This window comes from Electrophorus electricus, chromosome 14 (genome assembly GCF_041902795.1).
Source record: "Electrophorus electricus isolate QZ-2024a chromosome 14, ASM4190279v1, whole genome shotgun sequence".
NCBI classification, from domain to species: domain Eukaryota; kingdom Metazoa; phylum Chordata; class Actinopteri; order Gymnotiformes; family Gymnotidae; genus Electrophorus; species Electrophorus electricus.
In genome coordinates this window covers 17,177,000-17,201,243 of record NC_137510.1, presented here as the reverse complement: position 1 = coordinate 17,201,243, position 24,244 = coordinate 17,177,000, and the positions used below count along the sequence as shown (strand labels likewise).

The 24,244-nt window shown below is 38.1% G+C and overlaps 1 protein-coding gene across 3 annotated transcripts; it reads left to right on the top strand.

The window, feature by feature from the left end:
* The first annotated feature begins 8,055 nt into the window (after positions 1-8,055).
* LOC113588151 (cytochrome P450 4B1-like) lies at positions 8,056-20,743 on the top strand. 3 transcript variants are annotated; one of them, XM_081696303.1, is made up of 12 exons: positions 8,056-8,313; positions 9,210-9,354; positions 9,447-9,491; positions 9,571-9,698; positions 9,791-9,915; positions 9,999-10,153; positions 10,652-10,758; positions 14,905-15,095; positions 15,354-15,487; positions 16,083-16,147; positions 16,338-16,420; positions 20,584-20,743. In XM_081696303.1, the coding sequence occupies exons 1-12, from the start codon at positions 8,113-8,115 to the stop codon at positions 20,600-20,602; spliced, it is 1,398 nt and encodes a 465-aa protein (XP_081552429.1). In that variant the 5' UTR covers positions 8,056-8,112; the 3' UTR covers positions 20,603-20,743. The 3 variants fall into 3 exon arrangements, 2 of the variants coding, with proteins under 2 accessions (XP_081552429.1, XP_026883016.1); XM_027027215.3 differs by lacking the exon at positions 20,584-20,743 and adding an exon at positions 17,035-18,298 and having other exon boundaries at positions 8,057-8,313; XR_014116916.1 differs by lacking the exons at positions 16,083-16,147; positions 20,584-20,743 and adding an exon at positions 17,035-17,072.
* Positions 20,744-24,244: the final 3,501 nt, after the last annotated feature.

The window sequence follows — 24,244 nt, the reverse complement described above, 5'->3', positions numbered from 1 at the left end:
TTTTCAGCACATCACCTAGCATGACTGAAGTAAGCACTAGATCAGACATTGTGCTCCAATAAGATATTTTTCAGTCACACAGTGGTTGTTATTTTGATTTAAATTATAAAGCCAAAAGAAAAGGTTAAAGATCATATACTTCAAAAGTATAGAAATATGGAACCAAATATTAAACCAGAAGAACCAAATTTTAATCTCTAATTGCTTTATTACATCAAGAATATTATTGTATATATTTCCTCATAAAGGGGATGATCTTTAAGAACATTTATCTATACTTAGCTGAAACAAAATTTGAGTTAAATGTTAAATTAAATTAACATACTATGAAACCTGGTCAACCTTTAGACATCATGAATTATTAACTTTAAAACTCATCAAGCACTGAACACAGCTAAATTCTGGAAATGTTCTGCTTTAGTTATCTTATAGGTTAAGGTTATTCATTCAAGATTTAGCCATCACTTTAAATTTAGATCCACATTATTATTTGATTTTCTTAGTAAAAGAAAAAAGATTATGGGGACATTCAGTTGTGCCTGCAGGTCTATATTATCTTCATTATTTGATATATTTGATTTAATTATTTGGGAGAATGGGTAATGTTACAGAAACAGAAAGTGACTGAGTGCATCTGTTTTTAATGCTTTCAAACACCACAGAACATCAGTTTCCTTTGGGGGTGAGATGGAAGGTTGGTTAAAATAATTTCCTCAGCCCACTGTATAACATAAGTGCTAGTGCGTGTCAGCTCTTATGTAATACATTTAGAGCAAAATGAAAGCATGAGCACTTTTGCACTGGCAGTCAAGCCTTGCAACACGTTCTTATCTATCAGTCATGACTTCTCACGTTTTAACTAATTGTGAGTCATCTCACGTGTAATGCAGACACGACTACGGATTTTTGTTATAGGTTTTACCTAAGTATGTCACCTGGAAATTAACACTGTGGCTGGTAAACAGTTGAAAACTGATGGAGCGTTAAGAATGTCAGGGATGTTAACAAATAGCTCATTCTTGCATATTTCTGTGACGCGTGGCCCGGGTGCCGAAGGACGCACAGGCTCCAGCGAGGTGGATGAACATTTATTAACATATAAACACAACGGAACTCACGACTTACAAACAAGGAACATGAAACGCTTAACAACAGACACGATAAACAGGAATACATGTAATACGACAATGCTAACATTTAATATTAATACGCTACATCAGCAATAACCAACAATCCTGCACAGTATGACGAGGGTTTAAATACATAAAGACAACACAGGTGTGTGCACAGGTGTCCACATACGAGGATCCTCCCACTGCACGTGGCGGGCCAAACCACATGACACGCGGGAGGCGAGGGTTCCGTGACAATTTCATAGTAGTTCAGATAGAAATATGCACCTACACATTATTTACATTCCTCTGCACCAGGGGGGGTTGCTGTAACTGATTGGCTATGACCAAATTAAAAAAGTGTTTATGGATTAACAGCTATAGTTTTTCACTTTTGCCTGATATAACAAAACTAAATGATAGAAACAGTTTGTTGGAGTCGGTCTTCAGTCGGTCACCTGGAGGAACAGAATTCAGGTGCTGATAGTATTTCTGATGAGACAAGACTGCAAAAGGCAAAGTATGCCATTTGATTTTTAGTATGCATTTTAGTAATTTTTTATTGTTCTATGAAAAAAACATGATTCTGACCAGTCTTACTTGTAAAAAAAAAAGGTGTTTTATATAACTTGTATAACTTCTGACCAAGACACTGCTATGGGTACACTGAATCTAATGAGATCTGCATGAAAACAACAACCTGACTTTTAGCCTCCTGATGAATGCACTTCCTCTGTTCTTCTAAAGAGTAATTTAAGGAGTTCCAGTGTAACACGTATAATAAGTGATTTTGAGGACCTTTTGCCATTTGTAAGCTCTGTGTTTAGATTTGTTTAATATTTGATCACTTAGCTGCAATAGTTCTCTGATAACTATTGGTTCTACAATAACTGCTTACCATCAACTCAGTGTTATAAGAGAGACCAGAAATATTAGTCTACTTCTGCAGCATATGTGGGGATGGGGATCAGTATCTTATTCTGTGAAGGAATCAGTTTTAATATGTGACCCAAGGGAGTAAAGGACAGTTCCCTCCAAGTCAGTTCAGTTCTATTAGTTTATAAATTAAAAAACATATATGTTCATTTTCACAAAATTGTTAATTTTATTTAAACAGTGAGCCTTTAAATGAATTGTACTGCTTACTTCCAATCAGCATGAATATTTAAAAAAAAAAAAGTATTTCTGCATATGCTTAATATAAAAATGGTTAAAACCATTTACTAATATAGCCTCCCTTCTAGCGGTGGATTATGAAATGTGTTCCAAATGTTTTATGGAAAATAAAAATAGTGGCCACTGTACACACATACACCACAAAAAACAACAAAAAAAAAACCAACAACAAAAAACATTGCAACCACAGCATACAAACCCAGTGCAAACAAAAAGAGACCTAGATTATAGCCACCCACTGCAGGACCACAACCCACTCGTCCTAGCTAGACCTAAAAGAAAGAGACACCAAATTAGTAAACTATTTGATTTATTACATTAACTTTACACACAAGTCACACTATACTTCATTGCAATCAGCAGCAAGCACCCCAAACCTACCTCCAACACAAAAGCAAAGCCTACACAAATATCAGGGAGCTCACCAAACTGCTACACAACTAAGAACAGACACCCAACCTCATGAAATAACCAATCCCCTTTTAACTAAAATTACAAATATAAAGCCTCTAAATTAAGGAGACTTTGTATAACTAACAGGTAAAAATTCAGAGAGAACTGAACTGCTGTCCTAGCAGGCTACAAACTGAAATTAAAGCAAACTTTTTCACCTATTAACCTCCAGCAACAAATTACTAAGGGAAAGCTACAGTGTGCCAGAAGGGATACTCCCCCTGGCATCATAGGGGAGCACTCATCCCTGATGCAATCAGTTGCCTATTTGCAAAAATAATTGTAAAATGTAACATTGTGTTGTGTTGAATTATTATTGCCTCACTTTGTATTCCTACCAAATAGGAACATTCAGGGATGGTATATCTTGTGTAATTTATGGTCTGTCAATGATTTTGTACCATTGCAAATGTAACAGGTACTACCTTATGCCTTTTTAAAAAGCAACAGCATCATTGCCAGGGCAAACTACAGGTTTATTAATATAATTTAAAAACAATAAAATTATATATAATTTATATATGTAGCCTTATTCTGAATGTCAATAGTAAGTACTTCACCAACACTTAACGTAGTCACCAACACACGTGCATAAATCCTTTCATCAATTTAATACATGATAAACTTGAAAATGTTCCACACCACACCTAATAAAACCTCTGCCATAAAATTCTATGTCACAGAAGCTCTTAGAATCAAAAAATAAAAATGTGACTCAACACAACAAAATGTTTACTGGATTTGCGGTTACCCACCAAAAATACTTTTTTTAGTTTTCCCACTGTTAATTCTTGACTGAAAGTTAGGATAGCAACTCATAAAATACAATGTAGACACGCCACTACCTGATATAAAAGTTGTCTAGATGACACTTCTTACGAATAGTAACTAAGTGTACATCAAAAGTATGACATTGAAACATATACATTAAAATGCATCAAAATGTTTCTGGAATTGCGCTTACCCACTTAAAATGCTTTTATTTTTTCCCACTGTTCTCTCATATTCAGAATACAACCTGCTCCGCTGCAATAGTGCTATTTTCCCGCATCAATTAGCACCAAAGAAAACATTTGCCAAAAGTTGCAGAGCGTTCTATTAAATTGTTCACATGTCCTTGTGGACCATTTCCTTGTAGATGGTAGGCTGTGGGACGATTCCTTTTGATGCCATACCCCAGACAACATTTGAACTTCTTCTGCTTTGAAGCAACGTCTTTGATCCGAATGGAGCCGATCTGAAACACCATACTTGAGGAACGATTCTCTGTTCAACACTCAAGCTACAGTCCCCACAGTTTGATCTCTCATCACCACTGCCAGAGTAAACTGCCACAATAAACTGCCACAGCAAAACATCAGTCATTACCATCACATTCTCTCTCCCATCCTGTAAAGGTTCAAGTATGGTGAAATCCACTTGAAGCAGCTGCAAAGGTTCCACAGCTTGAAGACTTCCCATGGGGATCTTAGGTTTAATGTGCACATCCTTTGTAAGGCAACACCTTTCACATGTTTGACACCAATGTTCCACATCTTTTACATATTCAGCCAGCAGCAGTGGGCTCTCACTAGCTTAAAAGTTCACTCTACTTCCCTTACTGCCTAGACAAAGCATTGGCATTCCCATTTTGTTTCCCAGGGCAATAATCAATATCAAAATAAAACATTCCCAGATGTGCCACCCATCTTTGCTCCATAGCTCCCAGCTTTGCTATTTTAAGATAGCTCAAGAAATTATTATCAATGAATTTCTGCCCCAACAAATAATCCCTGAATTTATCCAACACAGCCCACTTTAACTCCAATTTCATTGCATTATAATTGTCCATATTTCTTTCAGCCACCCACAATCCAAAACTTTCTCTTTATCTAATTGAATGCAGCATCATCAATTTATCATCTCAAAAGTTTGAAAAGGTTGACTGATTACCTGTTGGTCACTTCTTTCCCTTCTTTACACTACCTTGGGACACTACTAGGTAGAGGGAGCCTGCAATTTGTGCAACACTTTCCACAAACCTGTGATAGTTGCTTACAAACTTCATTATCTCATTTCTGTCACATTACTAGGCTTCTTCCATGCTGTCACTGCTTCCAACTTCCCTCAATCATTTGCCACCCCCTGCTTAAATATGACTTTGCCCCAGCTAGTTCACCTCTTGGGGAAAAAAAATACATTGGAAAGATTAATTTTAGTCCAAAAGATTTGAACAGTTTAAGGACCTCTATAAGTGTTCCTCAACAGTTTCTGCAAAAAATAACCACATCATTGTAACATTGTAAGCATGTACAGAGACAGAGTTGCTCGCATTAAGACAAATGCAGCTTTATTAGAGAACACACTGAGTCCACAATCAGAAAGTATATAAACCAAGGTCATAATACAGAAAAGCAGTCCACAAAGACAAACAGGGAACAGGCAAAGAGAGTAATCCAAAACACTCTTGGAGAGTCAACAAACCAGAAGCATCAAACAATAACAAACGGCTCAGAAACATAAAATAGGTTGACAAGACTGCAAAGACTGAATGCACACACTGGATTTAAATACAGAAACTAATAAGGGCTAGCAATACAGGTGATTGCAATAACTGTTAGGTAATAAAACAAACTAGTGGGTGGAACCAAAAGAAACCAAAACAAGGAAACATGAGGAAACCAAAACCAGGAAGTAAATAAACATGGTGGCGTTGCCGTTGGAACCGTGACGCTGGAGAGGGGCGAACATGACAATCATACATGTACAATAACAATAACTAAAATCTCTGATCACGCAATATCCTCCATCAACTACTGGAAGGTTCCAGAACTACTGGAAAAACCAAACGGCATACAGTTCCACTCATATAGGTCAAAAGGTGTACAAAAAGCAGTCCATGCTTTATACTTCTCTGCCACTACCACTTGATTGTAGCCACTTTAAAAATCAATGGTCATAAACCACTAGGCTCTTCCAAAAACATCTAAGGATTATTTGATCTGCGCAATGGCCTCAACCACACGTCCCTCTCTCCCACATTAATAACCAGGACCAGCAATTTCCCATCCCTAACTGTATTCAAAAATTCCTTTTACACTACAAAAGGTGACAGCAATCATCTGTACTGAAATTGCAGGCACTTTCGCTGCATCAGTATCAACTTTTACCATTCCCCTAGGTCTTTTCTCCTTGGCACACATTTCTTCAAATATTTGTCTCCACCCAGATTCCACTGGCTCTGGTTGGAAATGTGCACATGTAACTTGCAATTAACTTAATACTTGATAGCAATAATATTAATTCCTGTCAACCCTGGCACTGTTTGTTTTCTTGCCTGGAAGTGTGGGTCTGTCATATCCTTAGCCACCAGAAATCCCATCCTTTTTAACCTATTTCCCTTAAGTGTAACATCAAGCTCTTAATAGCTCAAATATGCTAGATCTAATCCATTTGCTACCTTAATCACCAGCCATCTACAGTCGCACAGTAGCTCAACTTCTTTCTGCTCAAAATGCTGTTTTAAGTAACTTTCTTTGATTGTGGTCACCATAGACACTGTATCCAATAAACACTTTATCTCAACAACATCCATATTTACCCTCATCGCTGGACTTTGTCCCACCAACTGCTCATACTTCCGAGGTCTGCTGTTTGACTCCCCACAGCATGGGGAGTTAGTTTCCCACCTGCTCTACTGCTTGTGTGTCTACCACCTGTGGGCCACCCCCTGTAACTACTTGTAGCTGCTGATGACTCGTTATTTGGGTGAGGCAATTTTGGGCAATGAGAACATGTGGGCCTACCTTGGGAGTCATATACAGCACAAGTCTCCTTCCACTTCTAAACCTAGGGCTGTGCCTGTTGCCTGTTGCCTGTGTAACTCCCACAATTGTTGAGAAATCTGCTTCTGTATTACACTCTGTTAACTGAGAATTATTTTATTTAACTCCCATCAAAGGTTTGAATGTCAAACTACCTCAGTTAATTGGTCCTTCAAAGAGATTCCCCAAGCTTACCCACAGTTTTTTGCCGTTTTTGGTTTCAATTTCTATTTGGTGTTTTTATGTCCACGTCGATGGCCTCTTCCCCTCCTTTGTAGTGGATGATGGTTTGTCCTTCATAGATTAGAGAGAAGACGCAGGCGCACTTTCCTACTTTGAAGCCCCTTCTCTGTCATGTCATTTGGTGTCGTGTTATATTATGTCCCGGGACATCGTGAGGTAAGTATGTTTTCTTTTCTTTGTTTCGTGTTAGGGTGAGATGCAGGTGATGACGACTTGATCAAGGTCGTCATCGCAATTGACGTTATTAAATCGAAAATAAACATATACAAAACAATTTAAATCTGGGGTTGCCAGTTTGAGATGTATATCCTGCACATCCTTTGGCCTTCAGAATCTATTTGGCTTGTCTGTTTGCTTTCATGGTTTACATTGTTTTTTTCGCATCAGATCTACTGTTTTTAACCACAAGATAAACTCACTGATTCTAGAAACTCCAGCCTCCACAATCACATATCTTATATGACCTCATGGAAAGTACAATTTTTGGAAAGTGGGGTCCGCATCAAATAAATCTATCATAGATGTTATATGTGTTATGAAATGTGTGCTTCTGTAGTTGTTAGCCGAACCCAAGCTGTAGCTGAACCTAAGGTCATGGGTTCGATTTTCAAGTTACACACATACTATCTTACTGAAATAAATATAGGCTATGTATGTCACTATGGATACGAGCGTCTGACCAATGCTGTAATGTAAATGAATGCGATTTGTTTTCCTTCAAAACAGGGATGTTGCATCTATGAATTTGCAGCGCGTTTATGAAAATGCAGAACATGTTATTTTGATTTAAATATTTGTGAAGATACCCTGAATTTAACATATGTATTTGTAAAATGTTGTGTTGGATATATTTTGTAGCACGTATTTAATTTGTAGCGTGTATGGTTTTCACTAGAAACAAGCAAGTGGTTCTAAACTACGGTAAGTTTCAAACAAATACTATATATACCACATAAACGGTTACTTTCCCGGTTCTACGATACTGTATGTATTATCCTCGTACAATTTAGTCTACACACACACAAACACACAAACAAAAACAACAACAACAACAAAAACGTTCAAATTGCTATCCAGTGAAAACGAAAATCGTTGCTGAATTAAACATTCAACCTAACCCCTACAGCTTGATAAACTGCACAGTAACAGAAAACTGGCTTCACTATTACAGCCATGTAAGAATTCGACACAACACTCGTGGTCCTCTTTATAGTCTGCTTGCTGCCGACAGCCCTTCCCACTTTTTTCCATAATGAAAATCTCGTCATTATACATTTCTCTGACTCACAGTTCGAGTCAGCAACTCGACTTAAGAACCACGAACTATGGAGGTCTATCAATATTTTAGCAGCACATCGAAGTTTTACTTCCAATCATTTCGCTTATATCATGTGTTGTTATTCGTATGTATCATCTACTTTTCAGTGGTACTATATAACTTGGTAATAACAAGAAAGAAGCGGATGCGTGTATTTGAGCAGTTCCCAGGGCCACCTGGCAACTGGCTGTTGGGACACGTAAAACAGGTAGGAATAAACGCTGGTTTTAATTCAGATCAAACTAGCATGCACGCATAATTATGTTCAGCGGACTGGTAAAATAAAAACTTGCATGCGCAAAAGAAACAGTACATCTAGTAATGTGATATTAAAGCGTTGGGCAACTCACACTTAAGTTCAAAACCAGCTATAAAACAGGGCAACTCCGCATCGCGATCTAAACATAACAGAACAAAACACAATTGCCGTGTCAACCCTATTTCACTCAGATAAACTTTTTTTTTTTTTTTTTTTACTGGGAACGCTTTTTAACCTTTTGTCTAGTCAGTGTTTAACCTAGATAAGAACCACCTGACTGATACGAAAAGATGACATATTAGCCAATCGGTTTAACTTAGTGTAGTTGCAATAGTTGGACTTCGGTTTGGCTAACAGCTATGTCTTCTTATTGATTATTTGTAATAGTGGGCAAAGGTTTCACTTTCATGACCTAGGGGATTTTTTTTTTAATGCGTAAATAGCCGCCAAGCACTAGCAATGCAGCAAGGCGGTTAAACCCAAAACTGCTTCCAGACTAAAATGCTTTAATTTACTCCTATAGAAGTTTTCAACTCCCCTCATAGCTGCCTAATATTCAAATATATGTCCGTAAATTAGGTTTGAGTGAACACTGGCAGAGCACCAGGGATGCTATGTAGATGTGGGGCTTCAAATCAATGACACTATTTGTACTTGTTTATTGAGTTAAGGTTAGCATTTAAACGACTAGGCTATAACAGAAACACATTGTAAGGGATAATAGTGAATATCTGTCTATGGCATTCTTGATTTACATGGTATAGCCTTCAAGAATGCACTAGGGATTTACAGAGGTATTATTCTGCATACTTGTGGTTAAAATGACTTTCCGTTTTGTATCACAGTTTCGGGAAGATGGAACAGATTTGGAGATGATAACCAAATGGGGAGAACAGTATCCCTATGCCTTTCCATTGTGGTTTGGCCCTACGAGTATTTATTTATTTATCCACCATTCATCATATTTGAAGACCGTTCTTTCATCAGCAGGTACGAATGTATTTGAACATGTGTCAAATGATTATGATTTGTCATAATCTGATGAATTTAGGATTTACACAGATTGCTTTCTTATTTCACAGAACCAAAGGATGACATTGCATATACCTTCCTCACCTCTTGGATAGGTAAAGATGACACCCAAAAGTAAAATATGGTAACATATGTTCTGTGCCTAATACAACTGTTTGCTGTTTGTCTCTGCAGGAGAAGGTTTACTTGTTTCTGTGGGACAGAAGTGGTTTCGCCACAGAAGACTTCTCACTCCTGGCTTCCATTATGATATCTTGAAGCCTTATGTAAAATTAATGGCAGATTCAGCTAACATTATGTTGGTGAGTTAATATTTCAGAGTTTTGCCATGAATGATATATAATATTTGACCTGCATTTTTCACCTAGCCCTTTTTGTAATCTTTCTCTCAAAGGACAAGTGGGAAACCTATGCAAAAACAGAGCAGTCCTTTGAACTTTTTCAGCACGTTAGCCTGATGACACTGGACAGCATAATGAAGTGTGCTTTTAGCTACAACAGCAACTGTCAGACAGAAAGGTGGGATAAAACTTGGATTTGCTTCATACATTACTTTTAAAATATAAGGCAGTACCATTGTAATCTTGCCACTCTCATTGCAGTGGAACCAACCCATACATTAAGGCAGTGTTTGAGCTGTGTTACCTGGTGAATCTCAGGTTCCGTTGCTTTCCATATCATAATGAGACTATCTTCCAGCTAAGTCCACATGGCTACAGATACAGGAAAGCATGCAAAATTGCACACAGCCATACAGGTATATATGAAAGCGTTTGCTTTTCAGTTGAGACAGTTTGACAGGACTGTTAATGACTCTTTAAGGCAGAGACTATTTTGGGATTTTCATGTATTCTTATTTTTAAATGATTTGATCTTTTAATGTTGTTTTCATAACTGTTCTCATATAAAAATGTGATCTAATAAATTCCTGATTTTAAGCAAGTCCTAAAAATGCTTAGCAATGTACTTCTTCCTTTGTGCATACTCGTGTAGTCTTATTTGTAGTTTCCTTTAATTGATGTTACTTTACCTGACTTAAGACATTGACATTCAGACTGTTAGGCAGTGGGAGCTGAATGCTATATTGTCATCAGTGTCTCTTAATGTGTCAACATTCAGTAAGATAGGATTTACAGAGCTGGTGAGAAGCACTAGACTTTAATGTTTATTTAACATTAATTATGCACAAGTGTTGTCTCACTTTCATTTTACCATGAATCTAATAAAATCAAAAAATCATCTTGTTTTTTTGCAGAGGAAGTCATAAAAAAGAGGAAAGAAGCTTTAAATGAGAAGAAGGAACAAGACATTCTTCAAAAGAAGAGAAATTTGGACTTTTTGGATATTCTTCTCTGTACTCAAGTATGTCACTCCATCACCCCCTTATTCCCCTTGTTAGATAACTGTATCCAGTTAGATTTAATTTCTTAATTTGCAAGATTAAACAGCATGCATAGTGCATCAGTTATAATTTACTATGCCAGTTCATGCATTATCAAGAGGTACTTTAAGAAATCCTGTTCTCTAGAATTTTTTAGAAGTAGACTAGTCTGTTTGAAAGTTTCTGATAATACTGATGGGATTTACCTTAAGGAGATATGAGAAAATGGTCCAAAGAAAAGCCCAGTTTACCATCTGATATCCCTTTGAACCTAAATCCTTTATGTTTCTTTTTATGTATGCAGTATTTATTAACTAAACTTATAATGGCTTCTTCTATCTGCCTTGATACTACTCAGTGACCTTAACATTCATGTTGACACACTCACCACTGAACTATTTTCTTCTCTTCAATGTTTTGGTTTAACCCAGCTGTCACGTTGGCCCCAGTGCCGCAGGGCACGGAGCAGACTCCCTTGACTATAACACACATTTATTAACATTGAACATATAAGACGATGGTGGCACTCACACAACTACACAGACAACTCACGTTAAATAGCGTGAACATAAACACAGGCTGCATTAATGTCAACTGTGGTCTTACAAATATTAACGAGAGTTACACAAACGAACAGACATCCATAAACAATGACCAATAACGTGGCACACACTAGCAGGAGTTTATATACCGATGAACATACAACACTAAACCCTGTGCAGGTGTGTGCAATCAAGGGGGCGTGGTTACAAATAACAGTTGTGAATCCCACTGCACACAGCGGGCCGTACCACATGACTAGTGGGGGGGGGGGGGAGTATTCCATGACAGTACCCTCTTGCAAGGGGTGCGACTCCCGACGCGTCCGACTCCAGGACATTGAACCCCAGGCCACCGTGTACACACACACAGACAGCACGGCCCGGTGCCCACCCAGCACAAGGCGGGCTAGGTGCCGCCAACAAGAGAGACCTCTCAGTATGAGGGAGAAAGGCAGAGCCCTTGCCTCTATCAGGTCAGTCCAGTATGCTCCAAATGACAGGATGATGTGCCTGTAGACACACAAAAGGCACAAAAATACACAAACAGAAATGCCTAAAGACACACACAAAAGGCGCTGTGATGCAGCACACGCTAGCAGCGCAGGCACTGGAAGTGTGTCCTTGGCCCTGCTGGACACCCAGGAGTGCACATCCACCCCAGCTTCGGGCGTGCTACTCCCTTTAATGGTCCTCCTGTTGCTCGCCACTCTAGGAGCACCCCAGAGGCAATCTATCTCAGGGGCTTTAGGTGGGCCCTTCCAGTCCTCCTGGTGAACAATAACCAACAACATTGCACACACTAGCAGGGGTTTATATACTGACAAACATACAACACTAAACCCTTTGAAGGTGTGTGCTATCAAGGGGGCGTAGTTACAAATAACACAGTCGTGAATCCCACTGTACGCGGTGGATTGTACATCGTGACTAGTGGGGGGGGGGAGCATTCCATGACACCAGCAAGTGGATTTTCTAACACATGATCATGGACATCACTAGATACACCGGACTTCACTAGATTCAATATCTGTTAAAAGTTGGTTTTACTGACCTCAACTGTATTGAATGTCAATCTCAGGACCCCTCACTATCAAACCTAGCAAGAAAACCACTATTTCCTTTTGAAATCTTAACTCACTTGATTCTCATTTGTTTTCTGATTGTCTTCCATCTTCATCTCTTTCTGATGTCCCTGAACTTACCCCTCTGATGTTATGGTTTCACTACAATCAGAGCATATGAGTCCTTCAAAATTCATGCTCCCTGCCTTTTATATCTCTCCTTGGTTTAAACCCTAAGTTTGGAGCTATGAAAACCTCTACAGAAAAACTGGTTTTACTACTCACCATTTATGTATTAGTAAACATATCAATAGGTACAAGGCAGCCCTAAATACTGCACGCTCTGCCTACTATTAATTTATTATAAATAGTGGCAGTTCTAGGCCCAGAACTTTATTCAGCTTCTCCGGTCTCCCACAGCTTCTACTTCTAGCTGCCCTGCTCAATGCCAAGCATTTCTGGATTACTTTCAGGATGAGATTAATTGCATCTACTGGTATTTCCCTTCAGGACACTCTCCTTCTACCCAAATGACTCTCAGGATATGGTCAATCTTTCTGCCCTGTTTCATCCATGTTGACGCATCTATCATTCTGAAATCATTTCTAAGTCTTCCTCTTCATGTCAATTTGACCATCCTTCTACTATTATTCTCAAATTCTGTCTCTCTGCCATTTCTTCTCCTATTGCTCTCTTGATTAATCAATGTCTCTCCCTAGGCTCTGTTCCAACATCTCTCAAAATAGTTGCAATTCCACCCATACTTTAAAAACCTGGTCTTGATAGTTCTTCATTTTCTAATTACAGACCCATCTCAAATCTGCCTTTCTTAGCCAAGGTTATGTAAAGATTTGTGGCCTCAAAGCTTCAAGATCATCTCACTAATAACAACCTGTATAAGCCATTCCAGTCTGGTTTCCATACAATGCATAGTACTGAGTCCACTCTGATAAAAAGTAGTTGATAACCTTCTTTCCATTAATACTGGTTTCCTGAATCCCCTCATCCTCCTTAATCTCACTCACTTTTGACCCAGTAAATCATAATATACTCATTCCCAGTTTAGCATTCATAGGTATTTCTAGTCTAGCCCTTAATTGGTTTCAATCCTGTCTCTGATAGGGAACAGCTAATTTCTACTGGCACTCATAAGTCATCCATTTCCTCAATTACACAGGGAGTACCTGAAAGTTCTGTGATTGGACCTATTCTTTACAGTTTGTAAAAATTTTGTAAATCTTGCACCTAGGGCAGATTATTAAAAATCATAGACTTAGGTATCACTGTTATGCAGATGATATCCAGAACTACATTGGCTCTGCATCCTCCATGGTTTCATCTATCTCTCTAAGCATATGTCTTACATTAGCTTGATAGCAACTTTCTGAAACTGAACACTGATAAAACATAGGGCCTGTTAATTAGCCCTCAGTCACTGGTTTCAAAATTCTTCACTATATGTAAATGAAATACAGGTTCCTTCTGTTAACCTATATGGCCCTTCATGGTCCTCCTTACCTTACTGAGTTCCTTCACCCTTACTGTCATTCCCACTCCCTTAGATCTTCTGACACTGGACTTCTTGCTATTGCACGTATAGGACTGTCAAAAGTAGGTGGCAGGTCTTTCAATGCCGCTGCTCAAAAACTCTCTCCATCAACCACTTTGTGACTCTTCTACTTTTTCTTCCTTCAAAGCTCTCCTCAAAACTTTTGTTTTCTTTGCACATTTCTCTTCTTGTAATGTTTTCCCTTGGTGTCCTTGGGTTTATGAAAGGCTCTCTCTCTCTCTCTCTCTCTCTCTCTCTCTCTCTCTCTCTCTCTCTCTCTCTCTCTCTCTCTATATATATATATATATATATATATATATATATATATATATATATATATATATATATATATATAAGTTTCAGATGTCATGCATAACCATCCCACAGGTGGTATTTGGTATTTGTCATCTGTTATAATCTATTGTACTTTTTGTTGTTGTTATCTGTTGCTGCTTTTATCAACTCAGGATTATTTCTAAAATGAAGTCTTTTTTATTACCAGCTCTTGGAACTCTTAATGGTAAAACTCTTAATGACTTTCTCCACACTTCTGTGGCCCCCAGGGCTTTGTGGTCTTTGAATCAGTTACATTTGACCATTCTGCTGTCTCATCTTAAACCCAAAGCTGATTGTGCCTTTGCAGTTGATGTGCTGACATTATGGAACTGACTACCACTGAATATTTAATGTGCTTCCTCAATTACCTTCAAGTCAAGACAGACTTTTATACATTAGGATTTGAAAATATTTTTAGGTATGTAAAGTGCGTGGTCATTGCATCTGATTCCTTTGGGTCTGCATGTTGTTTTCATACATATAGCTTCAACTAAACTGTTGGCTTTGTACAGCACTTTGGCCAACAACTCTTGTTTTAAATGGGTTTAATAATAACATCTCTTTACTTGCTTCCTTAAGCTATTTGACCTTGATTCCTAAAGTTGGCTTTGGGAAGAGACACGGTTTTATAATCTACAGGATGAGCAGCAGCAGGGCTTGTCGGACGAAGCTATCCGGGCAGAGGTGGACACATTTATGTTTGAGGGACATGACACCACAGCCAGCGGCATCTCTTGGATCTTGTACAACATGGCCTGTTACCCTGAGCACCAGCAGAAGTGCAGAGAAGAGATCCAGCAGGCCCTGAAGGGAAAGGACAGTATGGAGTGGTACTGTCATTATTCACATCACCATAACTGGAGGAATTATTAACACATTATTACATACACTATTGTACTAGAAGCTAAAGGCTTATAATAGCTAGAACACAAATAGCTAGAACAGTGGTTCCTACCTCACTCCCACGTGGTATGCATTTATGTTTCTCTGGCGTATGTCTACCTCAAAATAGTGAGTTGGGAATGAGAGCTTTAAAATCTTTTAAAAGTCTGAAAATTGGTTTTCCTATTTTCCTGTCTGTGTTTTAGGGAGGACCTGAGTAAAATACCATACACTACAATGTGCATTAAGGAATCCTTGCGTTTATACCCTCCTGTGCCAGGATTTGGACGGAAGCTGACCAAACCCATGACCTTTTTTGATGGAAGAACAGTCCCTGAGGGTAGCGCTGTGCACATCAGTGTCTCTATATGCCTCAGTAGAGCTAAACTAGTTCTAAAAAAATGATCATGATTTCAAGGAATTGAATTCCTGTAACTACTGTAGTCTTACGGCCATCTATCAAATGGTTTTCTGCAACATTTGTATAAGGATGTTATCTCAGGGTTTCTGTTTGCTTGTAATGCCTAGAACCAATACATGAAAAAATTGAGTGTTTTGGTAAAATTAAATGATTTTCATACTAAAGTAGTATATACACATAAATAGTATCTATACATAAACTAGTATCTAATTACTTAATATGTATTTCCTTGTGCTGTATCATAGTTTGTCTTGTTAGTGTGTTGCTCCTTGATAAAACTATTGTCCCTGTTAACCAATCACTAAGTAATTTCTAAATGCATATAGAGGCCTTAAAGCAATATTGCATCACAAGAAAACTCCTTTTTATAGGTGAAATGAGCCCATGAGACATACGACTCTGCTTTATGATCCTTATTCAAGAGGAGATTTGTTGAAATATTAGCCAATTTGTTTGGTTTTCTGCATGCATCATCGAACTATTGTAAAACTGCTTTGCTCTGACATTTTCACAGGTTCTCTCATTGGCATCAGTGTTTATGGAGTCCACCGGAATGCCACAGTTTGGGAGAACCCCCATGTATGAATTCACTGCTTACAATATAGTCATCTTTATTAGAAATTTGAGTGAGATCCTGTCAGAGCAGCCTGCCTTTACTAAAGTACACTGCCTGAAACTGCAGGCTTGCCATCTCTTGATTTAGTCATGGATAAGCCTTACAGATAAACTAACACTGTGTACCACTATAACAATAGTTATATTTCCATAGGTGTTTGATCCATTACGATTTCTGCCAGAGAACACTGCTAAGAGGTCACCCCATGCCTTTGTGCCTTTCTCAGCTGGACCAAGGTTTGTATCTACATTAAATGCACAACAAATGCAATGATAGGTGCTATTCTATAATACTATGCACTCTGGAGCTATTAAATCATATCCAGAGAATTTACCTGAGTGGACTTTGGAACCTTTATGTATTTGACCTATCCCTAATACCAAAGCCCTTTAAAGGAATGCAACCTTGCACCAAGTTCAAATGTCTGAACTTGAATGACACTAGAGAATATTTTTCCATTTAACATTCAGGTGAAAGACACAAGATATAATGAATAACCTGTAGGGAAATGTGCATCTAAAACAGCATATGTGAGATTTAGGATTAATGTAATACAGCCATTATATTATACTGATAATCACTAAGAGCCAGTTTCCCAGACCCAAATTAAGAATAAACCTACACTAAAAATAATTTCTTATGGTAGTTTCACGTTAACACTAATTAAGTCCAAAACTGAAGTTTAATCCAAGTCCAGAAAACTAGCAATAAAAAAGGTTTGTTCCTATTAATATGAAATGCTGTTATTCATTTTAAGGTGATTTACCAAATACCTACTGTTGTTAGGACAAAAAACTGTTGCTTATTCTTTAGTAGTCCTAATTCAAATGACCACCTGCATTTAACATAGGAACTGCATTGGGCAGAACTTTGCTATGAACGAGATGAAAGTGGTGGTAGCAATGACACTGAAGAAGTATGTTCTCATCAAGGACCCAGAGCATACTCCAAAGATGGTCCCTCAAATAATCCTCAGATCCCTCAATGGAATATACATCAAGATCAGATTTGTGAAGAATGAGCCTTGAGCTGGTGTCTTAAAGCCCCAATTAGTATTTTCCCAAACATGCCGTGGCATTAGCATAACATTTATTAAAAGAGAGCATGGTAAATAGTGGTGCAGCTTGTTGGACTTCCTTTGTGATTGCAATAATGAAAACTGGCACTGACTTCTGATTGGAGCTTTAAGTTCTTATATAACCTTTAATACATGGTGTGGCTAATTTTTACAATGTAGGAAAAAGTACATTAATTACACCAAACAGCATACTGACAACATTTTTTAATTCATGAATTGAATTTTGTTAATTATTGACGTAATCTATCCAAGGTATATCCGTATCTTAATTCTTCAGATAGTCAACAATATTAATCAACTTTTAACTGATCTTCTCTAATCACATGCATTTCACCACTCACAGTTTTTTTCCTTTGATTAACTCATATTTAATGTCTATTTTATTCACTGTTTCATCTTAGGTAATCACAATGTAATTTATAAAGTACTTCACATACTATTGTGTATTTAGCATTTGACATAAGTTAAAGGACATGTGTGATATGTAATTGATCAATTATTGATAGAGGGAAACATATTGTGAGATGGATTAAGGTATTTAATACATGGTTGTAAAGATTGAATATGTGCCAAATGACAACACAAAAGGCAGCAAACTAGATAAAAATGTCATTTAAAGTTTATTGTCAGTGCATTTTGTGATACAATATCAGTCTGGATACAACAAAAGGTATTTCTGCAAAGTTCATATTAAAACATTTTTTGACATGTTCTACAGGAAAGGATACTAACATTATTAAGAATTATGATGTACTGCCTCGCATGCACTTGCTGCCATCTAGTGGCTGACATCATGCATGATTAAAAGTTGAATGATAATTTCAGATCAGATACTCTATACCTGCTTTTTCATGGAAAAATGCATGTGTAGTAAACTCTTAATATGTTTCTTTGCTTGGGTGCACCTACCATAAACCAAATTAGGCAAATAAAATGTGAATATTTAACCATAACATTTACCCTGAACCTTACAGTAATTCTTATGTTTTAAGGAATATGTTTTAAGCCACATATGTACAGGAAAAGTATATGTGTAAAAAAAAAAAAAACACCAAACATAATCTGTCCATGAAGTTCATTAATTAGTCTTACACTCAAAAGAGCCAGTTATTATCCAGATTCATTGGCCGCTAGAGAAGTAAAGACGGTGTGGGCTTTTTGCCAGGCCATGCCTCTTTGGCATACTTCTTGCGAGGCTCACTGAGGCTCTCAGGGGCATAGGGACCTAATACAGGGGTAGGGTTATGGGTCACAGGTAGCTGAGGAGGCTCCGGGGCCAATTCCATCTCTGGGGCAGGGTTCAGTAGTGGCAGTCCTCCCAGGATGGTGGCTCTAACTGGGGCACCTGTGGGACAAGCATCATGGCTACTGCATGGGAGGTATCCATACAGGGAGGTCCACATAGAAGTCCACTCACACCTGTTACATGCGCAACAGTAAATGGTCTATTTTGAATTACATTACTTCAACTTCACTAAAATATTAAATACTAAAATATTAAAATATATGTACATAAAATGAGCTGTAGCTATAAGTAATGTATTGCTAGCTACTACTAAACCCCTAGCTAGCTAGTGATAGATAAGCTGTGTTTTGTATTATGAAAACCATTTTTCTGTAATAATTTTAGGTTTGGATATCTTTTGTATCTGTAAATGGTGAATGGAACAATTATATTTTAGAGCAAACATGACACCCAGATTTAATATAAGTTAGCAAGTTGTTGCTATTTCTTTTCATTTTAAGTAAAAGTAACTTTAGTTAACGTTAATGTTTAGGAGTGGAGACATTTGGGATAAAACATCACTTTCTATTGACAATATTGTTATCAAAAATTGTAGTGGAAGTTCCATGGGTTCTTATTCCTAGTCTTTGTGGCACAATATACAACAAAGTTCCCTTCCGAAAAGGCTAATTGCAAGTGTGTGCACAGCAGACATTATCAAGACAGCATGTGACATGTCACTGTGTGTAATTGCTGCTAGAGAGAGCATCCAGCCTTTTATCATATGGACATGTTGCTTCCACAGCACATCCTATGCATTGAATGAGCCAATGTCCTTTATGTGGTTTCTCTTAAAGAATACACAGATGAGAACTTTTTTTATGAAATGGCTCTGCAGATAGGACCCTCCAATTTAAGTCTAGCTTCTTGGACCTCTCTCAACATGAGACCCATGTGTCCAAGGAGGTTGTAGACCTCTGTAGGGGCAATAGTACTGAGGTTCTGTGCCAGTCAGTGCACACCTCACACATCATGCAGCCACTAGACGTGGCAATGTTTGTTCTGCTGAAGACGGCTTTTACCACCATGGTGACAAGGATGGGCCTGGTGGTGATGTGGTTGTTAGGAAGTGCCAGTTCTCCACCTTCCTAAAGCATGCATGCTAGCAGGTGGCAATATCAAAGGTCATCAAGCAGAGCGTTAGTAAGTTTGGCCACTTCCCTCTTAGCAGGGTTACAAATAAAAAAAGACAAACAATAATAGTGTTTCAGTGTTATCACTGAGAATGGTAATGTTACCTACATCATCCAAACATTCAAGGTGTCTTGCAGTTACCAGTGAGCCCACACAACCTGTGGCACCACCAACAGCTTCTCCACCTGCTGCCACCTCTAGCTCTAGCTGTGTCTCTCCATGTTCTGCTCATCACTGCATCTCAAACTTGTTCAGAGTGGGAACATGCCAGAGAACCAAGTGACTATACTAGTCCTCCCACGATCGAGAGGAGTAATAAGGCAAGGTGGAACAACCCACTCCCAGCCAGGGTAATAAGTGATGAATACGCCATCCTTCTTAAGACAAACTGAACACACAGGGCTTATATACAGAGAGTAATGAGGACAAACAAGATACAGGTGATAGCAATAACAGGTGGAGCTACTAACCATACGATGGAACAGACAGAAACCAAAACAAGGAAGCACAAGGAAACAAAACCAGGATGTAGCTAAACAGGTGTTACCTTCGGAACCATGATTCCAACGAGGGGCGAACGTAACAAAAAGATAGGAGGTTGTTTATTGTTAGTTAAAAATCATTGGAAAAACCTGATAAAAATGTCATATTTGAGCTGTATTATAATAATAATAATTATAAGTTTACTTTATATAGCGCCTTTCACACTCAAGGTCGTTTTACAATGACAAAGATGGAGAGAAAGTAAGACATTAATTGACACAATAAACACATTAATTAACAAATACAAATAGAAAGAGAGGTTATGAGAAATGATACATTTATATTTCATTTAAATTAAGGAGTGGGCACGTCTGTTTTTGGGGACTCTTGACTGTCAGGTGTGCTTCTTAATGTTTCAGGTTTGGATGTAACGATTAATTTTACTGAGCCAGTTTACTGCTAGCTCTACAGAGCCATTTTGGAGTATAGTCATGCTGTGTGGAACAGTTGCTAGCAGATTGGGAAAAAGGAGCAAGAGCAACTCCTGGACGTGTTCTCCAGAAGAAGGTATCGAAAACTATTCATATTTTTTACGTGTATAAGAAAAGAAGACGTAATGCATGCTTATGAAAATAATTAGCGAATTAAGTGGGCTGTAATATCTCCTTGAGAGTACATTGAAAGTCTTGATTCTATGAGACATTTGCATTCATTTATTAAGAAAGGTGACTTTGAAATGTTTTTAAACCTTTGAATGCAATTTGAGTGTTTACTTACAAATTATAAGATGACTGATGAAAAGGAATATGGAAGTATTAAGGATACCATGGATTGTGGAGGGTCACAATAAAAGAGTAAGTATTAGAAGAGATATTGCAAAGATGCATCATATTGAGGACGCAAAAATTAAGAGGTCTGACAAATAAAATGAACAAAGTAGCAACAGTGATGAGTAATGCACAAAACTTAAAGTGTGAAAATCTCATTTGCACTGAATTATCTGAATGCGTTTATACATTTTAACTATGAAGTTGCATGTCTCTTGTATGAAAATGAAATTATTGAACCAAGAGAACTGGTTTGAACACAAAATGGCATACATTAGAAATTTTATGAAAATGACCCAAAGGGTCAACGATGTTGCACGTGCTCATCTGTGTGGATCTCAAGTAAGTTGCTCGACAGCAGTATCATGAGTTTCGTCAACCCAGGTTAGACAAGAGGCAGAGCATGCAGCCCTGCTTGGACATGCTGGTTCAACAGCACACTGCTGATTTTCCAGAGCACAATTACAAAAAAGAAGAGATGTCTTAAGAAAACAAGCAGTTTGTGCAGTCTGTGCAAAAAACAACAGTTTTTAAGAATGGACATTAGAGCATTGGATTGCCACTCAAGAATAAGAAGCTTCAAATGCCTAATAACCACCACTTGGCGGAACAGCGCATAGTTAGTTTGCTCAGAAAGTTCAAGAAGAATCCTGGGTTCTTTGAAGATTACAAGAGCTTCATGGATACTATTATTATGCTATGTTCCAACACACTACTTGAACCATGATGACATACCACACCATGTGGTATTTCACTCAGAAAAAGAAAGGTTGCGAGTAGTCTTTGACTGTACAGCCATATTTCAGGGCTGATCTCTGAACACTGAATTATTACAAGGGCTCGACCTGTCCAACATGTTAGTTTGTGTCCTTTTAAGATTTTGAGAGGAGCCAATAGCTGAATGCAGACATTGAGTTTTATCAGGTGAAGTTGCCAGAAGATAATGCAGATCTCCTTCTTTTTCTTTGGTGGCCCAATGACAATTTGAACAAACTTGTGGAGGAATTTACATTTTACATTTACATTTTTATGGCATTTAGCTGATGCTATTATTCAAAGCGACTTACAATTATGACTGAGTACAACTTGAGCAATTGAGGGTTAAGGGCCTTGCTCAGGGGCAACCTTCCAATTACAAGTCAAGTACCTTAACCATTGAGCTACCACAGCCCTACCAATGTAGAAAAAAGTACATTAATTACACCAAACAGCATACTGACAACATTTTTTAATTCATGAATTGAATTTTGTTAATTATTGATGTAATCTATCCAAGGTATATCCATATCTTAATTCTTCAGATAGTCAACAATATTAATCAACTTTTAACTGATCTTCTCTAATCACATGCATTTCACCACTCACAGTTTTTTTCCTTTGATTAACTCATATTTAATGTCTATTTTATTCACTGTTTCAGCTTAGGTAATCACAATGTAATTTATAAAGTACTTCACATACTATTGTGTATTTAGCATTTGACATAAGTTAAAGGACATGTGTGATATGTAATTGATCAATTATTGATAGAGGGAAACATATTGTGAGATGGATTAAGGTATTTAATACATGGTTGTAAAGATTTATAAAATAATTTAGAAAAAATTATAAATAATTTAGAATTATTGTACACCTCTTTGGGGTCATTTCATCAACGAGTGTTGCCTTATATGCATTGCAAGGAATGGCTGAAGATCACAAGTCTGTTGCTTCACCTGAAGCTGTCCAGACAATATTTTGCAGCTTCTACATAAACAACTGTTTGAGGATCGTAGCTACAGAAGATGCAGTAAGCTGGGTTAGTGATCTTTGCATTTTGTGTGCCCATGGATGTTTCACTTTTAAAAAGTGGATGAGCCATAGCAGGAAAGTAATACTATCTATCCCAGAAGTACAGCGATACAGTGAGTTGAAAGACCTGGATCTACGTTATGATACCCTAGCCATCAAGAGGGTTCTAGGTGTACAGTGTAATACTGATTCTTGTATGACCCATTTGGATTCCTCACACCAGTCATCTTGTCCACTAACCTCCTGTTGTGAGATCTTTGATAGGAGAAATGTGGTTGGGGTGAAAACATTGGTAAAAGTCATGCAGAAGATTGGAAATAATGGATGGAAGATCTTACTCACCTCTCTGACTTTCATTTTAGTACGTGTTTGAAACCTTCAGACTTTGGGTGCACTGCTGTAGCGTTCTTCATACCTCAGAGTACGAATATGGCACTGTGACGTATTTACTGCTGGAAAATAAGCAACACAAGAAACATTGTTCTTTCCTCATGGAGAAGTCAAGAATGGCCCTACTGAAACAGGTCACAATCTCCAGACTTGAGTTGACAGCAGCAGTCTCTGACGTGAAGATAGACAAGCTGTTACATCAAAGTCGAAGTCAAATGTACATATATATAACGATTTTTACAACAGCCATTGTCACAAAGCAGCTTTACACATGTCTGAGTCCAAGCCCCCAGTGGGCAAGCAAAGGGTGACACTGGCAAGGAAAAACTCCCTAGAGCATGAGAAAGAAACCTTGAGAAAAACCAAGACTCAAATGGGAGGGCCCATCCTCCACTGGCAGACCATGGACCACGGTTTTCTATAAGTCCTAGTCTGGTTTCGACGGTGGACATTTGTCTGAAACCCACCTTGCATGAGAACTTCTGTCAAGGGCAATTGGCTGAGGTGGAAATGTGGTGGGCTACAGCAGGGGGGTATCTGGGGTGGTAGGAGGAGCCATGGTATCTGAAGTGGGTTGAGGCTCAGTAACAACATGACAGGAGTAGGTGTACCTATGCAGAAAGAGAGAACAGATTCTTAGGCATGTCCAGGTATGAAGGTGTGTATATTAGAAAACTATAACGTGCAAAAATGGACTCCGGCAGATCTAGCTATGGCAGCACAGCTAAAAGTACAGAGCCAGAAGGAAACAAGGGCATGAGGGCTGCCTGGAACATAAGCACTCCTCTGTTTTCAGTCAACAAACTTGAGTGGCAAAAGAGAGGTAAAGTGGCAGCATCATAACATTCCAGTCTACACCTGGGAAGTATTTAATAAAATGTCTGACTGTACATATTAAATATTGAGACTGTCTGAGTTTTGAACATTTAATGGAAGGTTATTCCATAGTATGGGAGCTTTATAGGAAAAAGTTCTGCCCCCTGTGGTAGATTTTCTTATTCTTATTACTAGTAAAGAGCCTGCACCTTTTGATCTAAGCAGACGTGATGGGTTGTAATGCACCAAGAGTTCA